Source organism: Cenococcum geophilum, assembly GCF_001692895.1.
Source record: "Cenococcum geophilum 1.58 unplaced genomic scaffold K441scaffold_18, whole genome shotgun sequence".
NCBI classification, from domain to species: Eukaryota; Fungi; Ascomycota; class Dothideomycetes; order Gloniales; family Gloniaceae; genus Cenococcum; species Cenococcum geophilum.
The window spans coordinates 206,714-232,133 of NW_027137576.1; the positions used below are offsets into that span (position 1 = coordinate 206,714).

General features: G+C 34.5%; 1 protein-coding gene across 1 annotated transcript; it reads left to right on the forward strand.

Annotated features, from left to right (window-relative positions):
* Nucleotides 1-302: 302 nt before the first annotated feature.
* Nucleotides 303-761, forward strand: K441DRAFT_717663 (uncharacterized protein; the record flags this gene model as incomplete). The annotated part of the gene is made up of 1 exon (XM_067653996.1): nucleotides 303-761. A coding segment is annotated over one exon (459 nt), but the record flags the coding sequence as incomplete, so codon positions are not given.
* Between the last annotated feature and the right edge of the window lie 24,659 nt (nucleotides 762-25,420).

Genomic DNA, 25,420 nt, shown 5'->3' on the forward strand with positions numbered 1-25,420 from the left:
AAGAAAGAAAGCTAGTCCTAATTACAGACCAAAAGGACCAACCTCTAGATACCTTCTCTATACGAAACAAAGTCAATCAACTATTTATATCAAAACTGCAAGTAGAAAAACCCGTTTTAGCATCTATAGCTAGAACTAGGGGAAAATAAAATATCCTCCTTACGACTACGGAAGAGTATAATGCGGATTTCCTAGTCAAATACAAGGAAATCTGGCATAATTGCTTTACCTTTCAAAGAGAACAAAAACTAGAACCATGGGTTCAAATTATAGCCCATGGGGTTCCTACCCTACCTTTCCTAGGAGAAGGAGGCTCTAAGCTTCTAAAAGAAGAAATTGAGACCTTTAATCCTATAAAGTTACAAGGACTACCTAGATGGATCTCATCTAGTGTAAAAAGACACGATCTACAGACTAGATTTGGCTCTATAGTTTTTACTATAGAGAACGAAGAAAAAAGACAAGAAATCCTCAAGCAAAAAGAGATATCAATTGCAGGTACAGCTACTAAGGTAGTAAAATACCTCGAAGTCTCTTCTACTACGCAGTATACGAGCTGCCAAAAATTTGGCTATATAGGAGACAGGTGCTCTACTAGGGCCTGCAGATACTGTGCAGCTGCACATTTATCTAAAGACCATTCCTGTTCTACCTGTATANTAACAGGCANGCCTTGCCAGCATACCACCCCTCTTTGCATTAATTGTAAAGAAAAACACTTTGCTAATAGTAAAGACTGCGAGACTCTTAAAGCTGCTAAACTAGTATACGAAGAAGATTCTATNGAAGAATAAAACAGATAGGATTCTAGAAGGGGGTAACTCCTACTAGGCTCTTAAAATGATATTAGAGAGCAAAAGGACAGAAATAAATTGCAAAAAGGACAGGGACAGGGGTTAGGATTTCTTATAGTTATTCTTACCATTTTCTCATTCCCTAGTAGTTATAGTATCTTAGTATTTTACTAGGAAACTATAAACTCCTAATTTAGGGGTTTATAAACTACTAGGACATAGCTACTAGTACATATTAAGCTGCCTAGAAAGGATTTATGTATATAGAACTATAGCGCCATAGCCCAAGGCTGCATGCGCAGTATTGTACGTAGTATAATACAATGGATATAAATAAATAAAAAAATATAAAAGCTTTAGGAGGGATTCTATAATAAGGTACTACTTTTAACTATACCATACGAGTCTAAAAGTACTAGCAAATCTGCTCTCTAACTAGAGGAAAATCTCTTTACCTTCTATAAGGCTTATTAGCTATATATTTTAAAGTATACTCGTTTATAGAGCTAGGATAAGTTTAATAATTATATTAGTAAGAACCTAATTATGCTAAATAGTAAAACAACGGCTATTTCATAGTGGAGTTAGTAGCGTAAGAGATATAAACAACTTTTATAGCTTGTAATTGAAGTTCTCTTTATACCTAGAATAAGCGATAAACTAGAGAGAGTATTTTTAGGCTCTTAACGTAGAGTTTTATGGGATTATACAAAAATAAGTATATAAATACTTAAGGCAACAGAATGCTTAAAGGACTGGGCTGATTAAGGAATTCTAGGTATCCCTTTATAGTTTCTTTATTATATAGTAGCTAGTAAAGGGTTTTAAGATAATAATAAATTGAAATTTCCTTTTATGGCTTAGGCTATTAGACCCTGTTCTAATAATATCTTAATACTGTTAGCTAATAGGCTGGCTGTTTAATAGGGCTGTTAAGCCTATTACTTGCAAGTCTAGTTACATTATACGTATCCTTTTAGTTCTGTCCTGTCCTTGGGGTCCTATTCTATTCTTATTATTCTATTAATATCCTTTAGGTCCGTTTCTATATCCTTATCCTATTTGTAGTCTATAGATATATTTAAGTTCCTTTTTAGGAAAAAGAGTAGAGGAACTTTAGGTAATATTAGCGACTTAATTAATTAAGGCATAAGCATGGTAAGAGGGATACGTAAGCCTATATAATTAGATTGTCTATAAATAAGGATCTAAGCTAAAAAAGGAAAGAAGAAGAAGAGTAGCGCCGCTTGATGTTTTATACGATCTTCGCGTCACGTGACCGCAATCTGCAGCAATCTGTAACAATTTGCTAGTACCGTAACACTAGTTTAGGGATATATAAACTACTAGGATATAGCTACTAGTATATATTAAGCTGCCTAGAAAGGATTTATATATATAGAACTATAGCGCCATAGCCTAAAGGCTGCATGCGCAGTATTATACGTAGTATAATATAATGGATATATAAAAATTAAAATTAAGATTTTTTTATAATAATTAGACATTAAATAAGAGATAAGATACGGTGGTGAAAAAGGTAAGCTTTAGGTGTATTTTAGGCTTAGGTACTACTAAAGCTAGGACTATAAGCTCCTAGACCCTCTATAGAAGATTCGTTTAAATAAGGAGCAATATACCCATATAAACTATCCGCGGAGGGTTTAATTTATAAGATAAGCGCTTAGCCAAGCCTCTAATACTACCTTATCTATATAAGAAATAGAAGCTCTACTATAATATTTTAATATTTAATAGAAAGAGAGAATAAAGCAAATAAGGATGCATTTTAAGGGGAGTGAAACCACTGGTCATTTAAGAGCTCTTCAGCCGACGGTCTTAAGCCTAGATCTAGGTTTAGAATCCGTCCAAAAAATTCCTTATTACCAGATTTAAGCTCTATAATATCTCTCTATAAGCAAAATAGTTTCCTAGGAGTATTAATGTCGAAGTTCTAATTAAGCCCTATAAGAACCTAGCACTATAGGCTGTCTCTAATATATTCTATTAGTCCCTCTAGGAGAGGCCCAAAGTACAAAAGCATATTAGAAAGCACTTTAACCTCCGGCAAAACGCCATCTTGATTTAATAGGGTGCTAGGGTCTATGTTAATTACTAGGGCGTTAAATATATTAGTAATCTTATTATCTACGTTATTATCCTCGTTGTTATTACTTTTATAGTCTATAATATATTGCTTTATTTATTCTTAAAAGTGGTCCTTAAACTTATTTTTAAACTTAGTCTTAGACTTTTCTTACTCCTCCTTAGTATATTTCTATAAGTAATATCCTTCCCTATTACACATAAAGCAATATAGTTTCTTTTGGTTGCGGTTATATAGGGGATTGTTGCGGTTACTATAGTTATAGTTATTATCTCTTTTATAAAATTGTTGATCTATAAAGAAGGCTTATATCTTCTCTATATGCTCTTTCTTATATACTATAATAGACGATTAAAGTTTATTAATAAGGGCTTTAAGGTTGTCTAGTAGGTTAGAGACTGCATATCTATATACTGGTATTCCCTAATAAGAAGTAACAATTTTATTATAAAGGAAATCTATAGTTTGTAAGGTAGGTCTAAGGCTATACTATAGTTAACAAAGTCTGTAAATTAGTAATTAGAGGCATTCGCTTATAGACTTCTCTATATTTCCTGCTATTACTATTATAAGTATAATAGTATTCTACTTATCTAGGTTCTTACGTTAGAATCCTAGTCCTTTAAAGAAATTCTAAAGGTAGTTATAAACGTTAGCAAATAGTAGACGGGATAGTTGGTTTATGTAGAAGTGGTTTAAAGCTAGTCCTTTTAATATAGTAGGAAATGCTTTAAGGTAAGCTTCTTGGGGTATATTTACTTAATTACAAAGATTATAGAATATTATTAATTTATAGTTAAGGCTTTTGTTTATACCACTATATTTCTACCCCTTTATATATATTTTAGCTACATTTGCAATTTCCTTACTATAGCTAGTTATAGTAATAAGGCGGTTTTCCTCGTCCGTAGGTTGTGCGTAAACTTGCTATATTATTATAGGTTAAGGTATAATAGATAGTGTAGAAGTAGAGGTATTTATAGGTTAAGGTGTAGTAGTTAATATAAAAGTAGAGGTAGTTAGTATACCGGTTAGTTAGGTTACAGTAGCTTTAGCTTATTATTATTACTTCTCTAAAGTACCCTTTATTATATATACCTTAATTAATATAGATAGCATCGGTCCGTACTTATTATCGGCTAATTTAATTATCTCTCTACTCTATTTAGTTTGGTCTTCTTCTTATACTATATTATATAAAGACTAAGGGAGCGTTTTGCCTCGTTTGTGATTAATATTAACCTATACTTCTCTAATATTTAGGCAGTTATATATTTGCTAAAGCTAGTATAAGGGGATTTGCGTAAAGGTACTAACTATAAAGTCCTTAAAGTCTCCCTAGAACGATTCCTAGAGTATTAAGTCTAGCTAGTTATATATCTTTATATATATATACATCTTATATTATAAGTAGTCAGTTAGTTCGTCTTTAGAGGCTTCTATTAGGTTAATTCTATCTTTTTATTTAGCTGCTTCTTCCTCCTAGTCTTTCTCTATTCCTAATATTTTGTATTTTATATATTATTTAGGTATATAAGGGTAGGGGTAATAGTGAAGGTAAGGGAATGGTTAAGGAGGCCGTTAAGTAGGATAAGGTGTTTTAATTTATAAGGTAAAAGTAGGGGGATAGTTAAAGAGGCAGTTAAGGAGGTAATTAAGGAGGCGGTTAATAGGGTAAGGGGTAAGGTGTTCTGCGCAGTAATCTTCTGGAATAGATAGAACGAGATATTTAGAAGTCGTTGTGGATACTAGACAAGTACTCCTAGGTAGTTTCTCTTCTTCTCTTTAACTAAAATAAACTAATAAGAAAGGTGGATAAGTATAACTATTGTAACCGACTACCGGACCCTACATATTACCCTATTTCACTAGCGTTAGCACTACCCTCATATGTCTCAGATATGGTTAAAATGAGTTATAGGCTTTGGAGTTCGGGGTCTACTTTCATGTATTTATACCACTTAATTTCCATAGATTTATAATTAAGTTGCTTATTTAATTCCCACACACTGTAAAGCTTATAACTATCTTCTAATCTACTATAAGGTGGATAGTATAACTATCTTTTAAGCTATCTATATGTTTTCTAATCTATACGCGCTTACTAATTAGTGTTAGGATACTTTAATATGGCGCAATAGACGTAATATACGTGTAGTGTAGTATATAGTTAGATTCTTAAGGTTCTATTCTATAATGTAGTGTTTAATAATATATACGTGTCTTGCGTAGTTTATGTACTTTATATACGTAACACGTGGAACAAATAATTACCAGCTATGCTGTCTCCTTTATTTATTCCTATATTCTAACAATAACTATTAGTGGCCTTAATTAATATATAAAGCTATATTAATACTATAGTAGAGACGCGTGTTTACGCATAGGCCTCTTTTAGCGTACGCCTTAGCGGTATATAGGATAGAGCTAGTTCTGGCCATTATTTTAAGCCCTAGGCCTTATATAGATGGCTTTAACAATTTTATTAAAGAGGGTAACTGCTTTATATATAAAACAAGTCGCGTCACTTAATAAAGTCTATAAAAGTCTCTTATACTATAGAATTAACTTTTTAATAAAAAAGTTTAGTAATATCTACTAATTAATTCTAATGTAATTACTTATCTAGCTACCCTAATTATCTGGCTATCCTATTAGCACTAAGACGTGTCTTTATATTAAAACAATAATGTTGTTAATTTAGAACTCTAAATCACCCCAGAAAGAGGGTAGACTACTTATTAGCGTATAGTGGAATAATTATACAAAGACGCGTCTTAGTGCTAGTAGGGTAACTAGGGTAGCCGGATAAGTAGTAAAATATATTAACGTATTCTATTAGTTATTCGGTAGCCCTAAAAATTACTAAAAATTAGAAAAACTGCACCTTAATATCTTAATAATGGCTTAATAATAAATTCCAAAATTTTATAATTAGCCTGTTGGAACCACGGTAGGGGGGTTTTTAGTCTTAATTGATTTTCTTCTCCCTCTTCGCAGAGGATCGTAAGGATCGCGGTGCCTAAATAGGGGGGGCTGAGGTCGAACTATCTATCGGGCCATAGGTGGTCAGGTAACCTACGCTACGCTATACAGCCCCTACCGTATACGCTCTACGCGTAACACTATTTACAACCTCTACTTATATAGACACTGGCAACATTTACAAAAAGGAAAGAAGGTAAAAAAGTATAAAGGAGAAGTATATACGTTAATAGGTGCTTAGGGCAGTAATCGCGGATGTTTTGGGTATTGTGAATATTACGGATATTGCAGACATTGCGGATATCGTTATGGATATTGCGGACATTACGGATGTCGTAAATATTTGGATATTGCGGTAGAAACAGGTAGGCGCGTATAAGGTGTTACTAAGGTGTCCATAATCTTTATCCCTCTCCCTTTACAAACTTAGTCCAAAACGCCTCCGCTTTAGGGTTGCCGTAATAGCTAGGACAGGGTTCTATATTAAGGTAGAAGTTAGAAGCTCTAAAGGTATCCCTTTAGTTATTATTGTCATCGTTAGTATTGCCGTTACTGCCCTTAAAATCGTAGATATATTGACGTATTCTTTAGTCCCTTTCTCCCTTTATATAGTTCGTAGACCAATATCCAGATTTACTGCATACAAAGCACTTTTTACCCTTATTACGGTATTGACGATTAGGGGGGTAATATCGGTTAGAGGAGTGGTATCGTCGGTCAGTATAGAATAATTCAATCTCTAGTTCTTATTTACCGTACGTTACGATTAAGGATTTAATATCGCTAATAAGGCCGGCAAGGGTAGTAGCGGGTTAAAAGTAGGCTGGTTTACAAGCTGGTATATCTTAGCACGTAGTAAGGAGCTTATTATAGAATATCGTGTTATTTTAAAGGTCCTTTACTAACCCACGTTATAGCTGCCACATTACATCAATTAATACCTAAAATGCTTGGCCTATATCAAGTCCTTTTTAAGTAGTAACTTATTTAAGCGTAATTGCATTCCACTTTAATAGGATATCACGTTTGTATTCGTCGCCTTTAAAGTATAATTTAAGGCCTATGCATACGTTCTCAAGGTTAAGATCTTTAAGGTAGGTAAAGTAGTATTTAAGGGTAAGGCCGCGGAGTATAGTTGGAATAGTAATGATATAGGCCTGCTTAGGGACGCCGGCTCAGAGGCAGTAGTTTTAGAAGATCTTAAACTTAAAATTAAAGTTATCTTATTCGCTAGAGTATTTAACTTCGTCCGTATAGAGCTTAGCTAAGTTAGTAATCTCTCTTCTAAAGCTTCCTTGTAGGGCAAGCTGGTCTATAGCTTAGGTAATTTATGCTAGAGTCTAGGGGGTAGTTACTGGGGTTAGCTAAGTAATTTAAACGGGGGTAGTCGATAGTAATGGTAGATCTGGGGTAGGGTCGTCGGTAGGGTCGTCGGTAGGGCCGTCGGTAGGGTCGTTAGTAGGGTCGTCAGTAGGGTCGTCGGTAGGCCATTTTGAGGGAGTTGGTTCGAGAATAGTTCCTAAGAGGCCGTCTGCAATTGACTTCCTTGCCTCCTTCCGTACGTATACTCTATTTTTACGGAGGTAATCCCTAATCTTCTTTAATCGATCCTTTTTAAGGTTATTAAGTATATCCCTTATAAACGACTTAAAATTGTCAATAAAGCTCTCCTATAGGTCGAATCCCTTCCATCCATTCTCCTTGTATATCGATAAACGCCAATTAATAAATGCTTTAACTTCCTTAATGTCGGTTACGGTCGCGTTAATTCCAGTCTCCTATTTTTTGGTATCTATTGCGGAGGTAGATTTTTTGATATCTGTCGCGAAGGTAGCTATCTTTTAGTTCCGTAGTTAATTCGACAGTTGGACTAAAAGCGTGGAAATAACTACAAACTAATTGTTCTGAAGGCGTGATGGACGTAGGTTAGAAGCGCGAGGAACCTTATAAACTGGCCTTTGGGCTTAGCAAGCAATACCTTAATTCTTAGCCTTTAACGAGAGGTCTAGAGAATTAGATAGTGCCTCTCTTTGTTATACCTTGCTAATCTATGCAATACTGATCAGTGTTGAAACCACGGTAGGGGGGTTTTTGGTCTCAATTGATTTTCTTCTCCCTCTTCGCAGAGGATCGTAAGGATCGCGGTGCCTAAATAGGGGGGGCTGAGGTCGGACTATCTATCGGCCCGTAGGTGGTCAGGTGACCTACGCTACGCTATGCGGCCCCTACCGCATACGCTCTGCGCGTAACACTATTTACAACCTCTACTTATATAGACATAGCCTTTTATACCTATATTAAGACTTTTAATAAAGTTCTAGTGTAATAAGCCCGGCCATTATTAAAATATTAGGTTTTAGCCCCTAATTTTTAGAGCTATATTTTTTAAATCTAATAAGAGGTATAAAATAGGTATAAAATGCTAATTATAAAATTTTAGAATTTATTATTAAGCCGTTGTCGAGATTTCAAGGTACAGCTTTTCCAAGCTTGCTGAGGTAAGGTCTGAGCTTGCTAAGGTACAGCTCTGGGCAGCTTCATCCAAAATTTCAAATTCGCTACGCGCATCCGACCTCGCTTGGTTGCCACTAGCTGTACATAGTAATTGTAGCAAAGCCGTATGGCTTGGCTGCAAGAACCTTCGCGATCGGCCTTCCTCTGCAGTGCTGTGATCTTTGTCAAATATCGTGAGGTTTCTACCCGTACGATATTACCAAATTTCATCGGCAATTGCAGAGACAGTGTTGTATTCGCGTTTTGGCAGAGGCATAAGCAAAAGAGAGAAAGAGGAAGCGTATGTTGAGGAAGTGTATGTCAAAGAAGCGTACGTTAAGCAAGTTCTAAGTTGCTTTAATTTAATTATCCTGGTTAACCAGAATAATTCTCCAGGGCAACCGAAAGGGTCCTTGCGTATAGCCACAGCGATTCGCTATAATTACTATGTACGCTCGCCAAGGGGGGGGGGGGTGAAGCTGGTCGTGCCTAGAGGTTTGAATTTGGGCAACGGCTAGGGCTTCGGGTAAGGTGTTTTCGCCATTTTATTTAGGGAAACCTTGTATTAAGTCTTTTAGACAAAGTTTTTATTAATTTTAGCACGATTAAATGGCATGNTAATAATGTAATTAATAATTGAATTCTATATAGATATACGCGTTGTTTTAATCCTAGTGTTCGTGCACGGAACACCTTCTCGTAAGACGTTAACAGGTCAAGGGATATTATTGTTGAAATAGATATCCTTTTAAGTGGGATTCGCCTAGTGTCGTCGTAGTTTAAGGAAAAACCGCAGTTTTTAGTATACGACATTGCCTTTACGATAAGACTCATTTGCACTAAATATATTAGTACTTATTTTATTTATAAATAAGTCTTAAAGATAAGTTACACAGTAAACGTCCTAATTATGAGATAACTATTAGTATTCTATCCTCTCTAATAAGAGAGCGACGTACTCCTGAATTCTTGCAAGGTATAAGTTGGGGTGGCTTTGGCGTTGGCATTGGCGTTGGCATCGTCGTGACGCCAATGCAATCGCCTCGCCAGATTGGGAACACTTTCGTTGGTCCATTATCGCACTACAGATTTCATTAATGCTAAGCTTTAATAAGGCCGAATAAGATTTACACAAAAGAGATATCGCTATATATATAAAAGTTAGCATTAAATATAATTCGGAAAATATAATCCAGATAGAGACAAACCGAAGCATCACAATTAGCCTCAATTGAGACTCCATAGTCACACCATATCGCTGTAGTAAATGCGACAAGATAAGAAAAAATAATAAAGGCTTTCATGATGAGCGTAGTATGGATAATAATGTAAAATAAAAGGTAAAATAATAAAATTAAATAGCAAAGGGCTTCTTCTTTATATTTATTAAAGTGCCAAAGCTTTAGGTCTATAGCAACGTAATAATAGTAGTGGACCGCGATAGGTATCTGGTTTCTTAATAAAGTATAGAGGTCGCTAACATCTAAATTTACACCTGCCTAATCAGGAAAATAATTCGCTGACTCTCTAAGTAACGTAGTTCACTAGGTAGTGGCGGTCACCAGGTAGTGGCGGCCCTACCAGAACTCGCGACCACAAAAATACAAATTGCTTAACCACGAATAGTTGTATTTAGTGTAGCTATCTACTAGCTAGTTGCCTGCCGTTTAGGGCACGTACGTGCATTATTAGTTGAAAGTCGCGTTACGTGTTCTGCCCAATACCGGTACACGCCTTATTCCGGAATATTTCTGCCTTATTCCAGAACAGATCGTCCTTAAAGAGGAACAAATCGTGTATCGCTTTAAGCTGCTTTATTCCGGATTAATTGCTTTATTCCAGAATAGATCTTTTAAAGATTAGGCCAATTACAAGACGGTACAGCCCAGTTAAGGCTCACCAACGCTATATCTACACCGCCAATCGCGAAGCTATTTAAAATAGTTGCGCCATATACTTAATTTTTATTTCACCTTTAGATTTTATTAGTAAATAGTTATCGCATAAGGCCCACAGTAACTCTAAATTGCGCCTGCGACGCCTACACGACGTCGCCAAAAGATCTACTTAATAAGTGTATATTTGGTAGTTAAATAATATTTCGCAATTAACTATAAGCATTTTTTAGAGAGCTCTCATAAGCCCCTTATGGTGTTAATTTTGCTTAGTAATCGCCCAATTAGGCTTAGCTTAGGGGCTTCAAACTTAAACTTTAAACTTTACAACGAACTTTAAAAAATTCTTATTAATTGCTCCTTAGCTACCACCTTATTTACGACTTAATTAGACCCTTAACAATATGCAGGCCTTCTCTATAAGTTCTAAATATATATCTAACTTAATTGCCAGGTTAAATCTAACAGCAACAGCGATATTGGCCTCCGCGCCTAACCCCGCACCTACCTCCGCATCTAATACTACCTTACCTTCTACTACATCCGGGTTCTATAACGCCGCCTAAGCTATTCCTACCTTCTTAGTTATAGTAAAGCCTGCCTTTATAAAGTATCTAGAAGAAACTAAAAAGAGCTCTATAAAGCGAGTCTCCCAACATAAATATAATGACCTTATTTCCTAGCTTGCCAATCTAGATCGTAAAGCTTATATATAGGCAGAACATAATACCAAATTAAAGGCTAACCTCCGGTGGTTTATAAGGGAAGATATTTACCTAAATCTATAAGGCCTCTAAAGGCGCCTATTAGACGCCAATAAAAAGGCTTTAAAGGTAATTCCTAAGCTAGAGATTTATAATATAATTATAAGTAAGCATATTAAACACTTAGGGTAGAAAAAGACGTACCGTATAATTACGACAAAGTATTATAGTATAAGAAATGTTAAAGTTAACTAGCTAATTAATTACTGTCGGATCTGTAAGGAGTAAGTTAAATTCTAGATCTAAAGGTATATCACTAATATTCTTATAGAAAAGCAGCCTCTACTATAAAGCCTCCGCTTAATATAATCGTCTTATTAGCTCCTTTTAACCGTATCTAGGGCGATCTAATTAATATACGCTCTAAGCCAGACGGCAAATATAAATAGATTCTATAGATACGCGATCATTTTAGTAAATACTGCGCCCTCTATCCTCTTAAGCAGAAGACTACTAAGGAAGTCGCCGCTACTGTTTTATAATAGCTACATCACCATAGTATTTACCCTTATATTTAGCAGAGTAATAACGGTTTAGAATTTAAAGGCGCCCTTCTTATTCTACTTCGTCGTTATAAAGTTAAAGTTATTAATAGCCGTCCCTATCACCTATAATTGCAAGGCCTTATAGAGCAGGCCAATGGCTTTATAAAGAAGAAGCTTTATACAGTAAAGTAAGTCATAAGAACTTTGCAATAGGCAGCAGCTTACCCACTTATTACAGCCTTAATTAATCATACCTACTATAAGTTAATTAGCTGTACGCCGTTTCGTTGCCTATATAGGAGAGATCTTTAGGCCTCTACTTTACTGCCGCCTACCCACTAGGCTACAGCAGAGCCTTTATCTAATATTAGTGACGCCAAATTTAATTATAAGGATCTAGATAGCAATAAGGAAGTTTTAGGTCCTTAACTAGATAAGAATAGTAATAGGTAGGAGGCCACTAAGCAAGAGCGCGAGGCTAAGGATAATTAATCCATTACTTCTAGCGCCCTTACTGCTGCTAATAAGGCTTATAATGTATCTTCTAATATAGAAGATAACAGTTATTAGATCTCAGCCTCCGGCGAATCTTCCGCCAATAAAGACAGTAATTCTAATAGTATCATTCCAAACTTAGGAACTAGCTCCGTAGGCAATCGCGATTAATTTGACGACGATAACGACGACGATTTAGCTAAGGGAGACTAGAGGCAGGTGACTCCTCCAAACCGTACTTTATCTAACGACGATTGCCTTTCTTATAATCGCTTACTAGTCTTAATTTAAACGCAACAAATTTAGCATATTATACAGTCGTTAGGATTAAGTAGATTTAGGCAGCCTCCGCCTCTACTAAAAGGCTTTCCTACACTAAGCTAAGAAGCTAGAATGCAACTACATTATAAGATAATAGAAGCAATAGATAGAGAGGCTGCAGCCTCAGCAGTAGCAAGTGCTAAGCGTACTGCCAATCTTTAACGTACTAAGAGAGCTCTGTAATCTATTCGGTAGTAGGAGGAACTATATCTAAACAACTAGATTAAAGATCCAGAGGACTCCTACTATACCCCCGGAGGTTATTTTATGGACGATCTTACCGTTTAAATTAAAGCTCTATAAGTATAACTCTATCGCAAAGCCGGCGGAGCTAGCGTTCTACCTATAGATCTTAGTAAGTATTATAATGTCACCAAGCCTGCCTATAGGCATGACTTAGTTCGGGCAATTAAGAACTCCAACGATCCTATACACGCAATTCCACTATAGCAAGAGCTTAAGCAGCAGGTGTTAAAAAAGCTAGAGGAGCGCTAAAAGGAACTGCGGCTGTAGAGGCCTTCCGTAGGGTTGAGCTCCCTTCATAATATATTAAATATTTATAAGAAAGTTTAACAGCAATCGGCTCGCTCTTAAGAACGGATAAAGAAGAAGTATAGTACGCAGCATTCTATTACTATATTTAATATAGGCAACTTTATCCTTTTTCCAATTCCTAGAAAGCTTTAAAAGGCCACTAAGATCTCTCACATACCCGGCTGTATATATAAGATTCGAAACCGTAGCTACTATAAAATTCGCACTTAGTACGGAATCATTAAAGAGCCCTTCCTTAGCAGCGAGTTAATCAAACCAAGAGAGACTTATAATGCTCAGATCTCTATAAGTATTAGTAAAGTTATACTACTTTTTATAATAGTAAAAGCTTATTTAATAACTGCGCGACCTATTAGCTATGGGTGTAAGCAAGGATATAGTAATCAGCAATATAGCTGTCGAAAAGGAAATATAGAGTGTTCTTCCTACTGCTATAGAGGGAGAGCTTATATAAATTAACCAACTAAAGACTCTAGCGAACCACCTTTAAGAGCTATAAGCTATAGGAGACTTACTAGTTCTTAAATAACCTCTTAGCTAAAGCGCCCCTAGTAGGAGATGAAGCCTTAAAGCTCTATATAACCTCAAAGCTCTATATAACCTTAATCGGCAATAGTAAATAAGGAAAGTAATTAATTAAGCCCACTATAAAGGCTGTAGAAGTTAAAGGAGAGGAGGATAATAGAGCAGGCAAGGCTAGCGCAGGCAGGAGAAATCTAAATCGCAACTATACTAAACCTAATTAGGCAATCAGTTTATGGCCAGCAGAACGTCGGAGAGCCCGGCTTTTAATAGATCTTAGTGGGTTTAAGGCTTTATATAATTTATAAATTTTAGTATTAGGGAATGCGATTAACTACCCCCTACCTAATTAGTTTCTACTACTTATAGACTATATCTATAACATAGAAAGGCCTTTAAATACACTTATAAATTATAGCGTAACCTAGTTTAGATGGAATCTAATAGTATTATAGTGGTTTAGGGGGGTAGTTAAATTTAATCTCTAGAGCCTTACAAAATCTTATTAGAAAATTAAGATTTTATATAATTATGCTCCACTAGATAATCAATTATAATATTAAGGATATATTATTGCTTATTTTACGCCCAAAATTAATAAGATTATATATTAGTCCTTATTTATAACCATTAACTGCACCATACTTCCTAAATTAACTCATAGAAACAGCTAAAATCTACTAAAAAGCTTTATTAAAAAGCTTTATATAGCTTCAAATCTATTCTAAAATGAAGCAATTAATCCGGAATGAAGCAGCTTAAAGCGATACACGATTTGTTCCTCTTTGAGGACGATCTGTTCCGAAATGAGGCAGAAATATTCCGGAATAAGGCGTGTACCAGTATTGGGCAGAACATTACATATTGCGAGATTTTGATAGGGGCCGCCACTACCTAGTGACCGCCACTACCTAGTGAACTACGTTATATTAATTATTTTTTATTTTTTATTTTTATATAAAATTTCATAAGCGTTATATAAATTCTAAATTAAATTAATTACTATTAATAGTATTAAAGTAGTTATTATAACTTAAAATTTATTACAATTTATTGGTGCTATAATTTACGCAGCCAGTACTGCAGCTTACGTAGCAGTGCTAAGAATTACGCATTTGTAGCGGGATCGTGTCTAAATTTACGTAGGGTAGGCTGATAGCTACGCACCCGTGATTTCACGTGCGCAGTTGCTTAGTTTCCTAATTGGGAAGGTGCAAATTTAGATGTTAGCGACCTCCGTAAAACTAAATTCTATTGTTCTCCTTAGTGGGGTGACTGCGTTTAATAAATGCCTCGCCTGCGCTAAGCCAGTTACGGCAAATGAGCCTTTATAGCCTAACAATACCCATTTTTTATATAAATTATTACTAAAAATATACTCTAATCCAATTAACAAAAATTTCCGCTTTAGCGATTATTAAATTATTAGTTTTTAACAAATCCGAATACAAGATTTAAATTGGATTAAACTCTATCTGTAGCGTGTCCCGCACTACATCCGATGGTTATATAGCCGAAAAGACGGAGAGAGTAGTCACGAACCTGGGTGTCTCTTGCGGGATTTAATATATATGCTCTTACAATTGCCCTTTCCTCTGCGCTCTCGTCCTCGAGCGCTTGTAGGGGTTCCTTTGCGCACCCATGCTCGAACGCCTAGCTGCAAAGATTAAACGCCAAGAGCCTCACCATATATTAGTGTCTCCCACTTAGGGTGAGCGTGGTCCGGAAAAAGTTGAACGTGGTCGCCGATGGAGGGGTTGCAGCTCGGCAAGGTTACGGAAAAACTCGGCGAGGTTAGAAAGTTCAACGGGTCAGAACGGGCTTACAGCTCGGGGTGCAGTTGAGTAGGGTCACGGAAAAGTTGAACAGGGTCACCAATGGGGGTCGGCGAAAGCTGGGGCTGACAGCTCGGCGTGGTCACGGAAAAACTCGGCGTGGTTAGAAAGTTTAACGTGGTCAGTGTCATGCCTTGCGCTACCCATACGTCACGTATGGGCTGGAGAGCTTATAAGACATTCCGGCAGCCCGTCCAGTCGCGAGACACTGCTGCTACCTTTTTGGTGGTTTGTATGGTCAAGTGGGTTGGGCTTGGGCATAACAGTCAGAACCTTTCTAACCACGCTGAGCCTTATGCATATGCAGCGCATATACAAATTTTAATTTTAATTTTAATAGAATTTAAAGTATTTAATAAATAAAATTTAAAAGTTGTATGCTAGGCATATGCGGGGCATATATAATAATAAAATTAATAAACTAAGTTATTAAAATATCCTGTATATATAATATATAGTCTTAACATATACAGAGCATATTCTTACTCTATATACTTTACCTATTTTAAAGAGATCTTACTCCCTATATACTACCCTCTAAAGTATTGCCTTTATGTTTTATATAAGGTAGGCTATACTATAGTGTTTACTAAGTATATATATTATCGACTTAGTTAATCAAGGCACGAGCACGGCAAAAAGGGTCACGCAAGCCTGTACGATTAGATTGTCTATAAACGAGGATCTAAAGCTAGAGAAAGGGAAAGAGAAGAAGGGTAGCGCCGCTTAAGGTTTTATACGATTATCTGGTCACGTGACTGCGACTGTCTAAAATAGTAAGAAACTGTTTACGATTGTTTAAAATAGTAAGAAACTGTCTACAATTGTCTAAAACAGTAAGAAACTATCTACAATTGTCTGCCACAATCCACCGTCTTCTACTAGCGCCATAACATTGCCCCCCCCTCTAAAAAAGCCTACCCTTAGGCTTTATATGTCCGTATTATATTTAAAAGGTATTCTTATCCTTATGCTTAATAGGCAGCTTATTGTCTTCGCTATACTAACACTCTATTTACTTATCTAGGTACTTTAAAGGTTTGGGCTTATTAAGGTATTAATTATAAAACTCTTTAAGCTTTTAGGGGTAGCCTATAAAGTTCTAAATAGAATACTAAATTGGGTCTAGATTGTAGCCTTTCTATTAGACACGGTATTATAGCGTTCCTTATACTAGTTTATAGGCTAGTATTTTATTAACTTCTTATTTATCGTTGCTATTAACTTAAATCGGTAGTAGGGGCTCGTTCTTTTATCTAGGTAGTAGGTTATTTATCCCTTATATTGTTACTTACGTCCTATAAATTGTGGCCCGTGCGTGCTAATTAATAAGCTGCATTTCTAGGCGGTTAATCATTCTGCCGCATTACTAAAAGTCTTAACTAAAGCTACGAATATATTTAATATTGGTGTATATTATATATAGACACTTATTCTTTGGTGTTAAGCTAATTTACGTGCTCCTACTAATACGGGCCGTCTTTATATAGTAGTATTCGACAGAGTCTACACCTATACGTTGTTATTGGCGACCTTTTAGGTCTCTTAAACTCCTTACTATTACGCGATCTCTTTGTTGTATTCACTAAAAGCTTATAAAGAGTCTGTAAAGATAGCTTAATAGTTAGTCATTTATAGTATTTTACTAGTACTTTTATAGTAGGGTTAGTGTACTTCTTTAGTACCAAGGCCTTCTTAATATTAGCTATTATAACAGCGAAGATTATATATTTAGGTTTCTTAGCAAGTTATACAAGTAGGGTAGCTCCAATTATATAAATATCTAAGGTATTAAGCAAGCTTAGATCGTTATTAATTTCTTATATAGTTTCTTATTTAGCTTTAGGTTTAGTATTAGGTATAGAGTTAAAATTAGATTCGGGTTTAGGTTCTTTAAGTATCCATTTTATAGTAGAATACTAGTTTTTCTAGTATTTTTATATATTAAGCTTAAGCTTCTATTTAGTTTGGGGCGGTGTAGTAGTTAAAATTAGTTTATAAAGTTTAGTGAAAATTTTATATCCCTAGTAGACGTTAGCGGAAATCTTATGCCGGTAGAATTTAGTAGAATTTTTAGCTTAGTAGAATTAAGTGGATTTTTTAAATACGGGGTGGATAGTTATAGAAGTCTTATATTAGTAGAATTTAGTAGAATTCCTAGGTTGGTAGAATCGGGTAAACGTTTTTAATTTTAGTTTTAGGTCTAAATAGTAAATTATAAAACACTTCTACTTATAATAAGAGGCGGTAAATAAAAGCTTAAGGTTATTTTAATTAATAGTTACCTTATATAGCTTTATCTAGAGTTATTTAAGAATTACTAAGTAACCTAAGGTGGTAATAAAGAGTCTAATTAATTCTTTATGGTTTAGGTAATAGAGCTTTAGGAATACTATATAGGTAATACAGCTTAAGATAGTGCGTTTGCTATTAAATCTAAATATATTAATATGCCGGTTAAGGGGAGTTAAGGTAAAACTATTATTTTACATAAAGATCTTATTAATAAATCCTATACTACTAGCTCCTATATTAATTAAAACTTAAGTATTAACCTATTAATTATTCTGCTAAAGATAATAGTTAATAGTTATACTATAATCCTAAGAGTTAGAGTTTATAATGTCTGAAGTATTTAACAAGATTCTAAGGTAGAGCCGTTTTAAAGAGCAACTTAGCTCTAAAACCTTTCTTTTAGACGTAATTAGGGCGGAGTTCTTATAGCGTATTAATTATAGCTTTGTCCTTATAAGTAGTATTTATTAAATAATAAGCTAGAGCTAGATAATAATTAGGGTTAGTAAACGGAGCTTACTTAAGGCGATTAGTTGCTTATATTAGTTGTCTGTTTATATATCTAAGATAGTAGTATACCGCCTATACTAGTTATTTATATATATATTTAGGGTAGCGGGATAGAGTAGTAGCTTAAGATATAGGTATTACTTCCACACTGAAAATAAAGGCTATATTTAATATATTATTTATATTTTGTAAATCCTTTTAAGGCGTAAGAGAGGGTTTTAGCGTTAATATCTATAGCGTCTAGGTCCTTATAGGTCCTAGGCCGCTAAGGGGTAAAGTATTAAGGTATATATTTTAGGGTAAGGCGTAGTATATTATTATATAAGCCATTAATAATATTAATATAAGTAGTAACAGTATCTAGTAGCTTAACTCCTATATGGGATGCCTTTAATTTAGGGTTTAAAGATTTTACTAGGCGATTAATTAAAGCGGATTTATTTTATTTAGTTACTTTAGTATAGCGGTAAAACTTAGTAAAGTATAACGGGAAGTTCTTAAAGCCTTATATTATCCTACTTAGTTTTCTTTATATAGTAGTAGTTTAGTTAGGGTCGCTATAAGAGGCTTTTAGTATAGCTACTAGCTCTTTTATAGTATTTAGTTAGAATAGGTATATAGTTTCTATAGCATCTTCTATTAGATGGCTTATAGCGTAATATAGCTAACTATTAGGAGTAGAGTAGCGATTAATATTGCCGTTTATCTTATTTTTAAATTAGTTAAAAAAGGAGCGTTATTTACTTCTTTTACCTAAATAGGCGGGAGGATTAGGAAGACGTTTAGTTAGTTTCTTTATAGGGATACTAATTAGCGAATTTAGGGTTAAGGAGCTAGTTTTAGATACGTTCTTTTTACCTAGTATTTATAGGTTAATACTAGTAGGGGTAAGTAAGGGTAATAGTGTAGTAAATAGTGGGTTTTATCGGATCTCTTTAATTTCTTTTTTTAGAGATTCGATTAACTTATAATATTAGGCTTCTTAATAGGTAAGAGTATCTATAAAGGCCTATTATTGGCTCTTTATTTATTTAGTAAATATAGCGTATAAGTCTTTTATAAATATAAAGGCTTTTAGATTATTTTATATACTAAATAAGGCGGTATAAAATATAGGTTTAATGTAATATAGTGTTACGGAGTAAGTATAAGCGATAATAATATATAGTAAAGTAGATATTATTAAGCTATATATATAAACTAGGTAATAAAGTTAAGACATTATATAAGGGAAGAAGGTAAGAAAACGGGAAGAAATGGTATATATTATTAGCTTGGTTGCTTAGTTAATATATATATTAAGCAGAATAGGATTTAGGCAGTAGTCTTAGCAGAACTTAGTAGAATTTAGTAAAACTTAGTGGAATATAGTAGAATATAACAGATTGCTAATAGATTACCGTAAATTGCCATTAGATAGCCGTCTTGTAGTTAGTCTCTAGTTACTAAGTTGGTAGAAATAGGTAGATATATATAAGGTGTTATGGGGGTGTCCTATAATAGGAACTTAACCTACTTAGTATTAAAGATATACTTTAATGCCTTAGCGTAGAGGCCCTAATTATCTAAACGTTCCAGCACTTCGCGGACGTATTACTTGTGCTAATCCTCGTCTTTTAAGTAGATTAGGATATTATCTAAATAGATAACGTATATATGGTTAACTAGTCCCCCTAAGGCTCTATAAATATATAATTGGAATATTATAGGCGCATTGGCTAGCCTAAAGGGTATTACTAAATACTTAAAGTAGCCGTATTAGGCTTTAAGTGCAGTTTTTTACTTATCCCCTTCTCTAATACGGAGCCTATAATAGGCGTCTTATAAATTTAGCTTTATAAAGATCTTTACCCTTAATAGTTAATCTAGCATTTTACTAACTAGTAGTGGTAGGTGTCGGTATACTCGCTTTATTAACGTATACAAATATTACTTGTAGTAGTACGTATGCGGTGTTAAAGTTAGTAGTTAATTGTTTTTTTAAAAGTAAGGGGTTGCTCTAAGGTTAGGTTAGCTAACCTCGCTATATAGTCCCGTAACCACATTATATAATTAACGTTCCGACACTAGAGCAACTCTAAAAAGAAGACTAATCTATACTTTAAAGTTAAAGTCTACTTCTAGGCTATTTGTAGTATATACGCAATAGCGACTTTCTGCCAAATTCTGCTATATTACCAAATTCTGCCAAATTCTGATATGTTACCGAATTCTACCGAATTTTGCCAAATTCTGCTAAACCTAACTTCTGCTAACCAATTAGGATTTTCTATCCCCAGGATGGAAAATCGCTATTGGCTTGCTTAGTACTAGCGCTAATACTAAACTAAAGTTAAATCCGTTTGCTTAACCTACCCTATAGCCCGTAATTTAACTTAATTTATGTTAATAAGCTATAATAGTGCCATATAGGGCTTACCCTTTATTATAGCGTCCGTAGGGTTAGTATCTCTATTAATTTACTTAACTTTAGTAATCTGTCTTTATTTATAAGCTTAGTAAAGGCATATTATATTAATTATTAAGCGTTTCTTTTACGTAGTTTCTAGTTAGATAAGATAGTTGTATAAAGACTTTAAATTAGTATAGAGAATAAGTAGTAAGTTAACCTATAAGACCTTGTCTAGCGTAGATTTAATTATAGCGCCTATGTTAAAACTATGCGCTATGCTATATAACTCTAAGGCTAATATACTCCTAGTAACTCTTTTGCACTTAATTAAGGACTAGTAAATAATATTTGTCTTATTTAAGGCGTCTGCTAGTATAAATATGTAGCCAATTTGCGAAGATAAGTCCTTATTGTTGGTAAAGGAAGCGTCTATAAATACCAGGAGTTATAAGGTATTAACGTCTAGCTTAATAAACTTTAGGCCTCTATTTACGTTCTTAATCTACTAGCTTAATTGCTTATTAAGACTCTTTATATTGTCTTTAACTAAGTTAATTATCTAGGTAGTAAAGAATAAGTTAAATAAGGCCTCTAGCTAATAGACTGAGGCAATATAGGCTCCTTTAGCGCGTTAAGCGATATACTAGTCCTTTAGCATAAGTAGGCTATATATAACTTCTTTAGAGCTAGTGCTGTTTATTAGTGTAGTATTAACCACACTAAGGTTCTTATACTAGCGCTTTTACGTTAGTATAATACTTCTGTCTTATATTAATTAAATAAGTCCTCTATTAAACTTAATTGGTATATTAGCGGTTAATTACTCTCGCTCCTTAGCTATAAATTTAGCCTTATATAGTTCGCTTTATTTAGCCTTTATAAAGGTATTATTTGTGAGGAATAGTGTATTATTAGTCTATAGGCCAATAATTCCGAAAGGCTTATTGCTATAGAGTAAGTAAGGGTTATATATGGACTAGTCTATTTATAGCTAATTAACATAGTATAAATGGTAGGTCTTAAACTAGTAGTTTCTAGCTTTAGGTACTTTATAAAGTGGCTTTATAACCTTTAGAATGGAGTCCGTATTAATTCCCAATTGTTTATTTAGCTTATATAGTGGTTGTATATAGAACTCGCGGTTTAGGTTTATAGTGGACTAGATATAGGCTTATGAGATGTCTCGGAGGTAGAGTTATGTCTATAGTAGTATAGTAGCGATATAGAGAATCAGCCGCTGGCTAACCTATTGAATTGTTAGTGACTAAGTAAGGACTAGCTCTTTCTCTAAATCATTATAGGCCTATATAATAAGTTGTGATTTCTTAAAGGCTTTATTGGTTCCCTTATTCTTAATCTTATTAATAAACCGTGAGTTAAAGAGTCTAACCCCCTTTAGTATATCGCGTAGCTTAATAATCTTAAAGACGCCTTTCTTAAGTAGGCCTGTAACCTCCTTTTATTGTAAAGCGCTAAATTAGGTGTTATTATTGTTCTGTAAGTAGATAGCGATATTAGTAATATCTATAATATTACCCGTAAAAGCACCTATATCTATTATAGCGTTTATAGTAGCTATATTTGCGATAGCCGTAAGTAATAAGTATTTATGGGGGCGACCTCTGCCTCACTTTAGTGGTAGCTATGGTTCGGCTTTAGGTAATAATTAAGGTTTAGTTAGTGAAGGTACTGGTTTAGCTAATTTAATAGGCTCTTGTGGTTCGACTGGGTCTTATAGGTCTAGTAGGTAAGGTTTTATAACCGTAGAGTAGAAGGTCGTAGGCCTATTTAGTAGCTTTATAGTATAGGTTTTACTATTAATAGTAAGTAGCGTATATAGCCTATCCTAATAACTACTCTGGCTAGTATTGCCTTCTCTCTAGACTAAAATAGGCGAACTGGGTAGGAGGCCGTAAATAGCGTTAGTTTGTGGTCTGTTTCGTATATTAAGAGTATTAGTAATCTATTATTTAGCTTATAGCTTCTAGATTTCCACTATTGCTTTCTTAATAGCTGCAGCTCGCTATATAACTAAAGGTAATGGCGCGTCCAATTTAACTATTTAGGGGTAGGCTCCGAAGACTAGGAGTGTAGGGACTAGGCCTTCTAGGCTAGCCGTGTTATTAATAGCTTTAAAGGCTATTTATAGGGCTATCTCCTTGCTAATTTTAGGGATTTTAGTTATAATGATTTAGTAGGCTCATCGTAGCGGACTATAGTAGCGCTCTACCATTCTAATAGAATTATGTGATTCGACTAGAACTAACTTTATAGTTACTCCTATAGTGGCAGCATAGTGCTTAAACTTCTTACTAATAAAGTTTTTCCCGGCGTTTATGGTGATTAGGTCTAGTGGTCCTAAGTAGCTATTAATCTAGCATATCCGTAGAATATCCTAAGTATGCTTAGCGCTAATATCTTATAGCTATTTGCCAGCTTAAAATTAAGTTACTTTATCAACTATATGTAGTAGGGGGGAGCCGCTAATATATATAATGTCGTTTTATAAGGTAAAGCGAAATCTACCTAGAGATCTACTATACTTTTAGCAATAGTGGCAGAGTTTAGTTAGCTCTTTAATAGCGGATCTATTAATATTATAGCCGTAGCCAGCCTTATTAAGAAGCTTTTGCAGTTTATTAACTAATAGGTGACTAAATTAACGGTGTAGACGTTATAGTTCTACATTAGTTAAGTAGTAAGGGTTTATATTAAAAGACTTAACTAAATAAGACTATAAGGAGAAGCTCTATAAGAGAAATAGGTGGCTAAATTATCTAACTATTGGCACCCTTTTAGTGCGAGTAATAATAACGTCCTTTAGGTTATCGTATTTAATATAAAGTCTATCTATATCTACTAAGTAAAGTAGGAAGGGAGTATCTGCTTTAATAATATAGAATTATATTTTACCTATAGGGCTATTAACATCTATAGTTCTAATAGATATAGAGGCTTTAATCCCAAAGTGGATAGTTACTTAGCCCTTAGTTAACGTATTAAGACTTATAGACTTATTTACGGCCTATAGAGCTTAGAATTAACCATAGCTAGCTATAGACTTGCGTAAAGCACCTATATTAATTATGATTCCTATAAAGACTGTTAAGGTGTATTATAACGCTATAGCTGTAGCCGTACTATAGGTAAATAGGTTGGTCTCCGTATAAGGTTTTGTAGTAGACTCTATGGTGAGTTCTAAAGCTATAAGCAGGTGTATATAAGCCTTATTAGCTAGTTCTACGCTTATAGAGGTTGCTTTCTCTATAGTAAGTGTTCTAAAGGTAGTGATATAGGTAAAACTATTATTAGGTTCTCCGGCATCGCTTCTAGAGTCGTTAGCGTTATATATATAGGCTTTAAAGTCTAAGTTATCCTCTTTATCTCTTTTATAGACGGCGACGTATTATTTAAAGTAGTTATTAAAGTTGCCCTTATTGCGGCCCTTAATATTAATAAAATGTCTCTTATAATCGTCTCTAGACCAATTATACTCCTCCTCTATATATTTTTATAAACGGCAGTCCTCCTTCTTGTAAACGTAGTACTTAGCCTTTAGTCTACTATTGGTTCTATAGGGGCGATTACTGCTATAGCGATTGGTGTTTTAGTCTTAATTCTAGTTATTTTAGTAATAGCGTTAATCCGTAAAGAAGGCTTAATAAGATAATCTTATTAAGGCCTATAGGGGGTGTTCTTTTTCCTATATAATAATGGAGGATTGTAGCTTACTAATTAACTAAGAGAGGTCTTTTAAAGGGTTAGAGATAGTAATATAGTATGCTAGTACTCCCTAGTAAGTAGTAACTAGCTTATTTATAAGAATGCGGTTTATATAGAAGTCTAGGTATAATCCATAGCGTTACTTTAGCAGCTTATTTATAAGTAGTTGGAAGTTTTAATAGATTAACTTATTAGGGTTCTTATCTATAACTCCTTAGAGGGTTATACTGTTCTACTCTATAAGATTCTTGCGGTAGTATTCTAGCCCTTTAAAGAACTGTTATATGTAGTTATAGGCTTTAGTAAAAGGTTTTAACTTAAGGTTACTATTATAGTAGTGGTCCTAAGTAAGCCCTTTTAGTATACTAGGGAATGCCACTATATAGCCTTCTAGTAGTAAGCTAGATCTCTTATAGATATTATAGAAGATAGTTAGCTTAAAGTTAAAGCTGTCGTTAACTCTATTATACTTTTGGTTGTTTATATAGATCTTTATAATTATAGCTACCTTTTTACTATATCTAGATCCTTACTTAGGTCCTTACTCTACGCTAGGCATAGCTAGTTTAGGTGGTATATATATATAGCTGCTGCGGTTGCTATAGCTACTATAGTTACTACTTTTTTAGCTATAGCAGTTAGTTAATAAGAGCGTAGATTTAGTTATAATTAGAGGATTAAGGACTAGGAGGAGTAGTAAGGTTAGTAGGGGTAGCAATTAGAGTAGCTGGCAGTATAGCAATTGGAGTAGATCTAGGGGGGGTAGTAGGGGTAGTAGGGGCAGCGACTGGGGTAGCTAGTAGTGCTGTAATTGGGGTAGCTAGTAGTACAGCAACTAGAGTAGCTGGTGGTACAGCGGCTAAAATAGCTAGTGGAGTTAGTAGAGTATCTAGTGGTGGGGCTAGAGGTATAGTAAGCTTATTTAAGGTCGAATTAAGTTAGTCTTACAAAGTTATTGTAATTATTAGCTTTACCTCTGTAAGGGCCGCAATAAGCTCCTTATCTATTTATTTATAAAACTCTTTTTTATAGGCGATGTCCGTTAGTACCTTACTAAGGGTATACCTCTTATCTTGCTTAATAACGTATACTCCTCTCTTAACTAGGTAGTTATGGATTCCCGCTTTAGTTTTAGATTATACTTGTTTAAAGAGCTTTAGCATAAAGTCTTTAAAGTCTTCTTAATATACTATCTATAGTGAAAAGTCTATAAGGTTGTGCCGTGTATATAGGTGCATCTTAGTCTCCA